The sequence below is a fragment of the Prionailurus bengalensis genome, chromosome C1, assembly GCF_016509475.1.
Source record: "Prionailurus bengalensis isolate Pbe53 chromosome C1, Fcat_Pben_1.1_paternal_pri, whole genome shotgun sequence".
Classification (NCBI taxonomy): Eukaryota; Metazoa; Chordata; class Mammalia; order Carnivora; family Felidae; genus Prionailurus; species Prionailurus bengalensis.
Genome location: NC_057345.1, coordinates 209,260,603 through 209,273,588, shown reverse-complemented (window position 1 = coordinate 209,273,588; position 12,986 = coordinate 209,260,603). Strand labels below are relative to the sequence as shown.

At 42.3% G+C, this 12,986-nt stretch overlaps 1 protein-coding gene across 11 annotated transcripts in view; it reads left to right on the top strand.

Annotated features, from left to right (window-relative positions):
* DOCK10 (dedicator of cytokinesis 10) overlaps positions 1-12,986 on the top strand; it is a 273,034-nt gene that overhangs the window by 119,846 nt on the left and 140,202 nt on the right. For all 11 annotated transcript variants that reach the window (XM_043578002.1, XM_043578000.1, XM_043577997.1 and 8 more), the window contains exon 3: positions 10,145-10,234. In XM_043578002.1, the coding sequence (XP_043433937.1) occupies positions 10,145-10,234 (90 nt within the window). The remainder of the gene's footprint in view (positions 1-10,144; positions 10,235-12,986) is intronic.

The following is a 12,986-nucleotide window of genomic DNA, read 5'->3' as shown; positions in this document are numbered from 1 at the left end:
CACCTCCCCCTCTGTAGAGTGAGACCCTTCTCTCAGTGCCCTCTGCCCCCGTCCACTGCATCCACAGCTCATGTCGCATTTCAGGGGTGTTGCCCGCCAACAGGAAGCCCCCCGTGCCCCCGGCCGGAGTACCATTTTCCAGGCTCATCCTTGAGCGATGAGTAAGGATTCTCCGGGATGAGCGTGGACCGTCTCCGCTCACCCAGTGGGACGGGCCAATAGAGTGACCACCCCCATGCCCGGGCATGACAGACTGGAAGAAGTGGGGTGGCTCCCAACTTCCCACCGCCCCCGCTCCAAATGCCCTGAGCCCAGCTGTGCCCTGAGGCCAGGAGAATCCAGCGCGCTTCCGTCTTTCCACCTTACCAAGCACCCGCACTTGCAGCAGACATGATTCATTACTTGGTTTGTTTAATCAATATTTATTCAGCACCCACGAGGCGCTGAATATAGAACAGCACTTCCCAGACAAGCGAGGCTGACAAGAAAAGCCAAATCCGTCTAGTTAAGGAGCGTGCGCCCTAATATGGATGAAACATAAAGTTGATGAAGAATGCTGGCTTCTTAGGGTGAAGAAATTTCAAGAAACAGGGGCTTCAACTGCTACTTGATGCACCTTAAAGGAGATTGTTTTTCACCAAGGCAGGATTCCTGCAGTTTTTCTCCCTGTTCAGTTGCTGGCCCACACCATCACATCCTTTTTTGCCTCGATGCCCAAAAGTGGCCTTTAACCAGTCTTCCTGCTTCCTCCTATGCACTCATTTAAAGGAAGCTTTGGAAAGACAAATCAGACAGTGAATACCACAGCCCTGGTTCAAACTTTCCAGCGGTTTCCCACAGCCTTCAGAGTCCAAACCAGCTTCTCACCACTGTCCCCGTCACCTGGTGCCTGATGACCCCTGTGCCCTAATCTCCTTGTCCTGTTTCTCTTGGTCACTGCGTGGATACCTCGCATTTTCTCTGCTCCTTGAACTTGCCAAGCTCATCCCCCCTGTCAGGGCAAGTCTGCTCTTGGCACAACCTGTCCCTGTTTTTCATTCACTTCGGTTTGGATGCTGCCTCTCCAAAGAACTATCCATGATCCCAACCATGCTGTGTCACTCTGTCACATCATCCTGATTACTTGCCTTTTTTTTTTAATGTTTTATTTTATTTTTGAGGGAGAGACAGGGTGCAAGTAGAGGGAGGGGCAGAGAGAGAGAGGGAGACACATAGTCAAGCAGGCTCCAGGCTCTGAGCTGTTAGCACAGAGCCCGCCATGGGGCTCGAACTCAACGAACCGTGAGATCATGACCCGAGCCGAAGTCAGACCCTTGATGAACTGAGCCACCCAGGCACCTCTGACTGCTTGTCTTTATAGCACTTATCACCATCTGGAAAGACTTCAGTTTGCTTTTTTTCTCTCCTCTGTCAATTGTTCCTCGCCATTAGGGCGTACCCTCTAGCAGGACGGGGATGTCTTTTTTGATCACTGGGAGACTTCCAACAACTAGAGTAGCCCTTGGCACAAAGCAGGTGGAAAACGAATATTTATTTCATGAATTATCGTTCAGAAGCATGTAGGTTATTTTCAAACATAACTGGAATCCTTTGAATACCTGTGGGAACCAGAAGTCCATTGTGAGACGAAATTTGAGAAGAAAGAGGTTGAAGCAGTTGGCTTTGCTTGATGATGAGGAAAGTGATCGTTATTAGTATGATCACTTTCCTCTTCGACACAAGACAATATATCCCCGTAAGGAAACAGCACTAAGGTCATGGTCCCCTCCTGCAGGGGCTCATTCTGTCTGGTACAGTGCCTGCCACATAGCCACCATCAACAAAGCCTAATTTCCTCTGTGTAACCCTTCACGCACTTGCTTTCTGTTCCTAGGCATGGGAAATCAGTATGTACCTGTGTTTCAAGTACCCAACAGTGTCGGGCTCGTGGGCGTTCAGTGAAAATTACTGAACCTTGAACCAAAATCATCTTCTTCCTGGTTAAGGGGCTGTGGTAGAGGCATTTTGCTGTATCTTGGCACGTCAAGTGCGTGGGTTCTGGGAGCAGGCAGTGTGTTCAGTGTGATCTTCAGAACTATTTGCATCCTAATGAATCACTAAGAATAAGCAGTCTAGATGCATGTGTTAACGCATTCATTGCAAAAACATGAGCTCCTTCACTCATTGGATTGGCTACTCTTGCTTTTCTCCCCTTTCTTTTGGAAGCACGTCGTGATAGAAACTCGAGACCAAAAAGCGAAGCACTTAGTCACCAAATTGTGGCTTCGTGACACAGGCAAGGGGAGGAAGGAAGGAACACAGGAGCTAACGAACAGTTTCAAGGGCACAATGAATCATACCGTGGAGTGATTCAGTGTGAGGGGAGACCGGTTAAACAAAAAAAAAAAAAAAATTGGAGAACAAAACATGAGAAAGCCAGAAATGAGTATCTTGCTGAGTAACAGATACAGACAGGCTTCGGTGGAATCACTTCTGGCTGTAGAAAACCTTCCATGAGAAAGTTCAGAGGTCTGAAAAGTAGCCCGCCGTGGAAGGCCCCGCGATCACACCCGGGCTTCAATACCGCCCATGCTGGACAAACTGCTCTATGTCAACCCGGCTTCATGGCCCGCCTTCTGGGAAGTAAGCTGCATACATCAAGGGTGCAGATACGAACAAGAAGCCTTGCTGACGCTTGGGAGGTTACGCCTTTGACCCCGGGCAGTGCCATTTTCAAAGTCGGAGGTCTATGTTGCGCACGTGAGACAGCGGGCCGAGAGAGTTACATGATCCCCTCAAACCTCCTCTTCATCTCACTCGTTCCGAATTAGTGTCTCAGGGCTCCCCAGTGCCACCCGCAGGGCTCGTTGGCTTACTGTCATGACCCAGTGAATTGTGAGTTCTTAACATACCAGTGGCTTGTCCTTTTCACAATATGTTTTTAACTATAAAAAGCAACTGTGTGTGGGGACTTCCGTACTCAAACCACATGGGTCATATTGGTGACAGGAAGTAGAAGGGCCTTCAAATCTTTTAAAATGAAAAGCAGAAAGGTCCTGTGTTGTTTTTTTTTTTTCTTCTTCTTCTTCTTGTTTCTCTTATTGAGACCCAGCTTAACATTTTATAGGACTCTCAATCTCTTTTTTAATCCTCGGCTTCTGAGCCTGAAAAGCAGGCTTTAAATGGCTCACAGCATTCATACCAGAACACTGTAATTGCCATTTAAAAGCTAAGTAATAGTCTTTGTCGAACTAGGTTATTTCTAAATTCTAATATTCCTCCCGTTTATAAGCTAATGAGGCTGAGCTTTGCAAAAGGCTCTTGTTCAAGCATGTAGAGCAACTGTGAGGACAGAAATCAAACATGAGCACTTTGACCTGCTGTTAGCATTTCTGTCTACCCAGCATGCTTTTGGCCAGCTGCTTCTTAGAAAAATAAGGTGCACGCTTCGGGGAAGTTTTAACTCCTTGAATCCCACAATGGGTGACATTAGAAAAGTGGTATGGTAGTGAAGAATTCTAGAGTGGTTCAGTAAGAATATGTGAGGACTTCTCTGGGCTTGATCGAACGAGGAACATATACACATAAAGTACACGTAAAGACTTATACATGAATATTCATAGCACCATTATTTGTAAGACCACAAGGGGGAAACAATGCATATATATGTCCATCAACTGATGAATGAATAAATATAGTGTGGTATAGCCACACAACGGAGTATTACTCAGCCATTAAAAAAAAATTAAAGACCGGTTCATACTCTAACGTGGACGAAACTTGAAGCCATTATGCTAAGTCAAAGAAGTCGAATACAAAAGAGCACATATGGTACGATTCCAATTGCATGAAATATCCAGAATAGGCGAATCCAGAGAGAAAGAAAGTTAATAGCTGCCAAGGGCTCAGGAGAAAGACGAAGAGGAAGTAATTGCTAGTAAATATGGGGTTTCTTTTGGGGGTAATGAAAATACTCTAAAATCAAATCATGATGATGGTCGCACAGCCCTGTGAATATATATAAAACCACTGAACTCTACACTTTAAAAGGGTGACTTTAGGGCACCTGGGTGGCTCAGTCAGTTAAGCATCTGAGTCTTGATTTCGGCTCTGGTTGTAATCTCACAGTTGTGAAATAGAGCCCCACAAAGGGCTCCATGCTGAACGTGGAGGCACTTGGGATTCTCTTTCTCCCTCTCCTTCTGCCCCTTCTCTCTCTTTCAGAGTAAATAAACATTTAAAAGGGTGAACCTTACGGCATGTCAATTATATCCCAACAACACTTGTGAGTTCCAGCCCTGCATCAGACTCAGTGCTGGCAATGCAGAGCCTGCTCGGGATTCTCTCTCTCTCCCTCTCTCTCTGTCCCTCCCCTGCTTGTGCTTTCTCTCTCCCAAAATAAATAAACTCAGAAACAATGTTTTAAATAAAAGGAACAAATTAAAAAACTTAAAAAAGGAACAAATTAAAAAAATTAAAAATACTTCATATATTGTTTTATTTTATTCCCAAAGCAGATTTGACGTGGCTTGCTTACAGACCAGCAATATATACATATATATTGGCTGAATTCATCACCAGCAGAGCTTTTGGGTCTAAAATATTCTACAGTTGAGCTGTGGACTGCATATATGATACAGACAGTAAATTTTATAGTTCAGAGACGAGAAAATGTGCACTGGATGAATTAGAGAAGATTTTCAGAGCTGGCACCTATACTAAGCCTGAGGTTAAGAAAGAGTGAGGAAAGTAAAGGAGAGGGGAGGGGAGGGGAGGGGAGGGGAGGGGAGGGAAGGGAAGGAAAAGACTTTCCGAGAGGAGGAAGAGACCACACGATAAGGCTAGTGCAGGAATATGTCTGGAGCAGAAGAAGGAATGTGAGCAAGCATACGGAATGATGTGTGGCGGGTTGGCTTGCGTCTTAGGCCATTGCTTGTCACGGGGCCATGTCTGCAGGCCTCACACCAAGCAGGCTTCTTCCCTGTGCCTCCTTGGAAAGAGAACTCAGACCACAGCCTCTGAGTCCTTGCCAAGGGGAGGTCCTGGTACGATAAGTATGTTGTTGGAGCACGGTGTTCTGTGAGTGCTCACATTCTTGCATATGTAAAATGTTTCGTCCTAACTTCCTCCAGAGAGGAGGCAAGACACGTTGTGGAGCCTGGAAAATAAATCACAGAAAAAGAAGGGAAGTGACTTGCTCAGTGGTTAGCTAATCCAAGGGTAAAAAAAAAAAAAAAAACAACCTAGAACCAGGTCTCCAAACTTCCCTACTTATATTCTTTTTTTTTTTTTTTACTTTTTAATGTTTATTTACTTTTTGAGAGAGGGAGAGTGAGAAAGAGAGCATGAGGTGGGGAGGGGCAGAATGAGAGGGAGACACAGAATCCGAAGCAGGCTCCAGGCTCTGAGCTGTCAGCACAGAGCCCGACGCGGGGCTCGAACCCACCAACCATGAGATCGTGACCTGAGCTGAAGTCGGACGCTCAACCGACTGGGCCACCAGGCACTTCCCTACTTATATTCTTAAATACTGTGATAGGTAAAGTCTCAATGCTTGACTTGCCTGGATGGTAACAACTGTCCAGCGATGGGGAGCTGCTCACTTTTTGCGTGTTTCCCATACACTTTAACTGCAGCAAAACAAGAAGGACCTTCCCCCTAAAGCACAGGGAATAAGTAATGGGAATAAAAGACACAGCATAGGGAATATGATCGGTGGTGTTGTAATAGTGCAGTATGGTGACAGAGGGTAGCTAAGGTGACCATAGCCTAATGTATAGACTTGTCCGGTCTCTATGTTGTACGCCTGAAACTAATGTCTATTGTGCATCACCTTAACTCATATTAAAAAATAAATGAATGAGGGACGCCTGGGTGGCTCAATTGGTTAAGCCTGCAACTTCAGCTCAGGCCATGATGTCATGGTTCGTGAGTTCGAGCTGCACGTCGGGCTCTGTGCTGACAGCTCAGAGCCTGGAGCCTGCTCCGCATTCTGTGTCTCTCTCTCTGCCCTCCCCCAACTTGTGCTCTCTCTCTTTCTCTCTCTCAAAAATAAATAAACATAAAAATGTTTTTTAAAAAGTAAAATAAATGAATGATCGAAGAGGGAATTACTGGTAGGGGGGCACAACAAAGGTATTAAAGTGATATTCTCACGTACTTAAAAAAAAAATAAAACAAAATCATGACAACACTCTTCTGAAAGTGATAAAAAATGTTTTTCAAGCAACTAATGTAGGATAAGTGTCTACTAGAATATAAGGCCGTATCGGTGTCTTAATGTGAGAAATTTAGGTGAAGATCATTTTTAAACACGTGCTTAGCTTGGAAGGTATTGGGAAATGTTACTGTAAGACGTGTCGAATTCTCAAGCGCAGACTGATTAATTACTATAAACAGCATCATTTTTGCTCTCTTTTTGGAGCAGCTGGGATCTATAGTACTGTCAGGAAGCTTTGCTCAGGCCCAGGATAGGAAGAGCAGCCTCATTTTTTTTTTTTTTTTAGACTTTGACCAGTGGCTTTTGGCCAATTGCGAAATGGCCGTGATGTGCTTAGAATGAAGTCTTCTGTGGTCATTTTAGCCAGCAGAATGGTGGCTGTGACAAAGCCACAGAGACTGCCCACTAAGGAGTGGAAGGAACCAGAAAGTGACAGGGCTGTCGTCGAAGATGTCTGAATAGCATGGACCTGAAATTATAAACACAAGCCTGCATGCCTCGTTTCATAAATAAAATGACAGTTCATGTTTCCAAATGCCTAATCTCTGGACAGTAGGCCCCTTATAAAACTCTGCCACCAAAAGAGGACTGTGGCTCAGTTCCAGCGCTGTCTCAGATCCGTTTCATGCAAGTGAGCTCTACTAATTGTCAACCAGAAGGTTTGTAAAAGAGAACAGGAAGTCTGCCGTGGCCAAGGCAATTTGTAGTGGTCTGAAAGCATCTAATTCTCAGAAAAGAAATTCTTTGTAACCATATTAATCCCCTTAACAAATATGACTGCATACTTCGCTTTTTATTTGATGAATTTATTTTTGCTTCAGTGGAGACACATTAAAGAAATAAGACATCAGCAGAAGTGCCACGGTTCTGAAAGTTGATACTTTGTGGAGGCTCTCTGCTTTTTCAGCCACATGTTCCAGTATCACAACAAAAGATAGCTGAGATCAATAGCATGTCTCAGGCGTTCATTATATATGCATTTCTTTTCTTATACCTTGTGTATTCTGTGCAAGGGATTAGATGTACAGTAAGTCCATGCAAGTTGTAAAATAATGTTTTAGATTTAACACATGGTTACGTGAGGGTGATTCAGCCCCAGTTGTCTTATTAAGAATCAACACGAGGGGTGCCTGGATGGCTCAATCGGTTAAGCATCCGACTTCGGCTCAGATTTGATCTCACCGTTTGTGGGTTTGAGCCCCGCGTCGGGCTCTGTGCTGATAGCTCAGAGCCTGGAGCCTGTTTTGGATTCTGTGTCTCCCTCTCTCTCTCTCTCTGGCCCTCCCCCACTGGCACTCTGTGTCTTTCTCTCTCAAAAATAAATAAACGTTAAAAAAAAAAAGAACATGATTTCATAACTGGAGGTCATCAGGAATCACTCATAGCCATGGTACACGTGATTATACACATGATTATAAAGTTCTTATAAATCCCAACTTGAGTGAATTTCCAATCTCATACATTACGTATGTATTATGTATCGGGACTCTATTTTTACTACAAGTAGCTATGTGACCATTATTACTTGAATCCTGAGTCCATATCCAGAAATTTACCATTAAAGAAAACAAAAAATTTCTTAAGCCAGTTCAGTATCCTGACTGTATTATACCAGAAAGCAGTGATCTTAGTGGGGCACTGGGTATAACTTCCTAAGAAATTTACATTTGAGCCGTGCTACTCTGCTTTCCATCAGACTTGGGATATTTTAGAGCAGCTGTTACTACTTTTTTAAAAAGCAAGAAACCAATAAGAGACTGCATGGGATAATGAGAAATAGGAATAATATTTTGCTTTTTTGTATAAAAAATGTATTCTAAAATAATGACTGAAATATAAAATTTTTTTAATTAGAGAAAAAAAATCCTGATCTTGCCAGTAGATTGTAATATATAATGTTCCCTGTAAACACCAAGCAGGTGACACTGTGTATCTGAGAATTATCTACCCAAACAGGAAACAAGTTACACCCAGATAATTGAAATCCCGCAATGATCTCAAAAACTCAACTTAGGTATGGATTTTAATCTTTTACTCCAGACTTCCAATAGAGTTTATGTACTGTTTATCTTCTAACAGAGTGCACAACATATAAGAAGCAACTTGAAAGTGGGAATCCAAAAGGAATCAAAAATGTAAAATCTAACTAATACTAAGTCCTAAATCGGCCCTATCGTACTTCACGTGGGTGTACCTACCGTTGGCTTGATTGGTAGCCATGGCCTCAGAGAACTTCTACACCCTGTTCACACAACCGCAGTGACATCCTGGGGCAGATGCATGGATCAGGAGAGCTCCGTCTACACTGCATTTTAGGATGAGCATTGAATTTTGTCCTAGGATGTATCTAGAACTTTGTTTCCTCATAATTTTTTATCCTCTGATTTTGTCAGGTTCACATGACACTCTTCCTCTTTCGCAGCGTCCAAACTATGCACGTGAAGGCACACACACACACACACACACACACACACTCACACAGCATACCTGTGCACCGACATGCATGTGGTCACATGCCGCACACACACACACACCACACGCGCACTGACACTATGTATGCACACACAAACACAGCACACCATCATCCATCATCCTCACGCACACGCACAGACACGCTCGTGCACTACACCTAATCACACACGCTCACGCAGACACGCACACACATATGCACAGAACCCACACATCCCGATTCACACACACTCAACACTTTCGACAAACAAGTATTTAAATGCCCCACCGGACACTGAGGTTAGGGCAGTGAACAAAAGAGATCAAAGCTCTTGCCCTCATGGAGCTTATATTAAGAGCGAAGAAAAAGGAGGATTTGAAGAAAATATGAGTCTGGGACTAGAAGAACAGGTATGATGCTGCCCTTGGTGGTAGAGCTTGTCACAGAAGCTGTGCTCTCGGAGGACCCCGTTCCCTGGACCCCTTTCCTACCCGTCTTCTCCAAAACTAAGGAGGGGTCTTGGGAATCTCATCTGTTTCATTAATGAGTCTAGGGAAAATGCCCTTCATCTAGAACAATTCAAAGGAACTTTAGGTTGTGCTTTAGAAACTCTGATGAATCATTTGTGGATTTGGGGATATACAAAAGGAAAGACCCCAGCTGTTTGGTGCCATGGATGTGAACAGACTGGTCACCCCAACGCCTCTGGAAAGCCACGGAGTGCAGACTAAAGAAAGCTGGTGGCTGGTGATGGAAAGTCACCGTTTTTAGGGTGTCTCATGCTTCCCCCAGCTTGATGGAGCTGAGGACCATATGTCTTATAAAGAGGAAACAATCTATGAAATCCTGTTTTGGACGTCTTATTACATTTTATGTCTGTTCGTTTACTGCAAAGTCGTTTGTTGAGCATCGAAGTTGAAAACATTTTGTTTATTTTAACAAAAATAAAGACACCAAAAACATGAGTCTTTTTCCTCAAGATCCAGGTTTACTGAACATCCTTTCTTTCTTCTCACCCCTAAAATGGTGGCTACACACACACACACACACACACACACACACACTCAGAGCTTCTAAAAAGGGTTAAATTTACCTTGTGGAACCTCGAGAAACTATTTACAATAGGATTAAAATAATGATGCTTTTGTAAGGTTTCTCTTTCACTTCAACTGTATCTCGGGATTCACAACAACAAAAGATACAATAGAAATAAGCTAGGCAAAATATACAGATGCCCCAACTTTTGTTCCCTGCAGGGAAGTGAAAGAGCTTTACGCGATGAGCCTCTGTGATAAACCAGTACTTGTAAGGATGCTGGCAGAGGCAATCTCAGGGAGGTTTGGCTTCTGTCTCCTAGAGATGTAAATTTCTCTGTCTTCTTTTACTGTCCGATGCTAAGATCTAAAGCACTTTTCTATTGGGTTTTCGGTAGGGTGGTCTACTCAGTGCTTCCAGGTTGGAGAGCTTACTTCATTTCTTTTCATTGTCCTCCCCAGACGGCCACCGTGTCTTGGGATATCCGCACACTGTACTCAACGGTACCCGAAGACGCAGAACACAAAGCAGAAAATTTGCTGGTGAAAGAGGTAAATGCGATGCTTCCCATCCTTTACTTTATAAACTCTGTTTTCTCCTGGGGGGTGCTCCACACAGCTCCCTTTTATTATTGTCTTCCTCTCCTTTTCAGTAGAGAATTCCAGATGCGATGATGAGCTGTTCCTTTCCAGCCCTCCTCATGTCTAGATTCTTTCCATTCTCCTGTTAATTATGTTTCATTGTGTGGTGACTCTTCAAGTTTGGGGCTTTTTTTTTCTTTTGTTTTTACTTCCCTTAAAATCGTCACATTGAGAAATATTTGTGTGTTCTTAACAGAGGATAATTTTATTTTGCTTACCTAGACTGACTTGTGGGAAAGGCCACCGTATGTGAGAATTTTGGATAACAGAGTTTCTATGTTAAGAGATACATTTTTTTTCAAGTACTAACTATGGAAATAGTTAATGGTAAAACCCTGTGGCTATGATGAAAACCTTTTGGTATAGCACTTGTTTGCATTCTGATAAGAGAGGCCTACAACCTTGCTCCTTCTTCTAAGCAGACTAAGGGATGCTTTAGGGCAGCTACTTAAAAGATACTTGTTGAATGAATAAATGAAGCTAGTCCTTCCTTTACGGAAAATGCAGTGAGAAAATTCAGCACAGGCCAAACAGAATCCTGACAGAAAATGGTGTATCCCCAATTAGGATTTAGTTTAATAACAAAACCTTTTCTCAGCTCTCAAACATATGTGTACGAATATAAGCTAGCTTTATTAGCATACATATTATATCAATCTGTATTAATCATGCACATTTTATGTTATACTATTCAGTCCAAATCCTTTGCCATAGATTTATTTATGAGTTTTTTTCCAATTCCATATTTATTTCCCAAAGATTACATTAAATTACACTACCTTCTAAGGAGTTAAAAAAAAAAAGGAAAAAGTGCAGGTTCAGATAACATCATGATATCTGAGTATGCTATTTTCACATTGACTGATAAAAATAATATATGTGACATCAGTACCATAATATTTTTTTTACAATCACCTTAGAGGAAGTCTTTTTTTTTTAAGTTTATTTATTTTTGACAGAGACAGAGTGTGTGAGCATGAGCTAGGGAGGGGCAGAGAGAGAGGGAGACACAGAATCTGAAGCAGGCTCCAGGCTCTGAGCTGTCGGCACAGAGCCCGACGCAGGGCTCGAACTCACGGACCCTGAGATCATGACCTGAGCCGAAGTCGGACGCTTAACCGACTGAGCCACCCAGGCACCCCCTTAGAGGAAGTCTTACTATCTGGTAGGACATCACACTTTAAAAAAGAGTTGGCAAATCATTTTCTACACCAGAAAATCAGAATCACTGAGACAAGGTCTAGTAACATTCTTCAGTAAATATGTAAATATGTGTAACTTAGGTAGGATTTGAAACATTTATGATCCTGAATTCCTTACCAGGAATAGTCAACCAATTCTTCTTGAATGTTCTTCCCTAAAATATTGCACTTTTGGGTAAAAATCTTCAGCTTGTTGTTAAATTTATTTCCAAGAAGTTTATAGCTTTGTTGAAAATGTGAGAATTTGTTAAATCCAGTTCCTTTTTTTGCTTTACATTGCTGATATTAAAAAAATAAAATAAAAAAAAACTGTTGGGGCACCTGGGTGGCTCAGTCGGTTGAGCATGGGATGTCGGCTCAGGTCATGATCTCACAGTTTGTGGGTTCGAGCCCCTCGTCAGGCTCTGTGCTGACCTCTTGCTCAGAGCCTGGAGCCTGCTTCAGATTCTGTCTCCTTCTCTCTCTGCCCCTTCCCGGCTCGCGCTTTGTCTCACTCTGTTTCTCAAAAATAAATCAATGTAAAAAAATTAAAAAAAATAAAAAACTGTGGCTTTTGAAGATATATGGCTACCTCACTAATCTTCCTTATCCTAATAGTTCTTTGTAATGTTAATTTTTGTTTTCATTCGTTTTTACTTTATTTTATTTTTTTGCACATAGAAAGACACCATTTATCATTCTTATTTGATGTTTAAGTGTGTAGTCATATCATCTGCAAACAATTAAAATCGTCCTAGTTCCTAATAACTGTATAGGTTTTTTTTTTTTAATTCTTGCCTCATTTTATTATCTGATATCCCTGAAATCAAGGATTGAATAATAATGCTCATGTTGGGCATCCTATATTTTTTCTTTTTTTCTTTCTTTTTTTTTTTTTTTTTTTTTGAGAGAGAGAAAGAATGCATTCGGTGCAGGTGCAGAGGAAGAGGGAGAAGGGGAATCTTAAGCAGGCTCCGTGGTCAGTGCAGAGCCCAAAGCAGGGCTCGATCTCACAACGGTGAGATCATGACTTGAACTGACATCAAGAGTCATAGATTTAACCTCTGAGCCCCCCAGAAGCCCCCATCCTGTCTTACTTTTGGTTTTAGGGATAGGCCTTTAGTATCTCTGATGCTCTCTTACCCCTGGAATTTAGCTCTGTGATCCGCAGGATCCATATTTGTATTTCTGGTGTAAACTTTCTTATTCAAATTGTATTATTGCCTTAATACTCCATTCAAATTGCGAATATTTTATTTCATGTTTTTGCTTTTATATTCATGAGTGAAATTAGCTCTAGTTCTCTTCCCTCACTTTGGTATTAAAGAAAATGCTAGCTTAAAAACATTGTGACGCTCTCCATCTTTTTCCACTTTATTCCATTCTGGAATAAAAAAATAAATCCATGAAATGAAATAGGGTATCTAGAAATATATCCAAGTAAATACGGTTACATACCAACTGACAAATTATGGCACTTC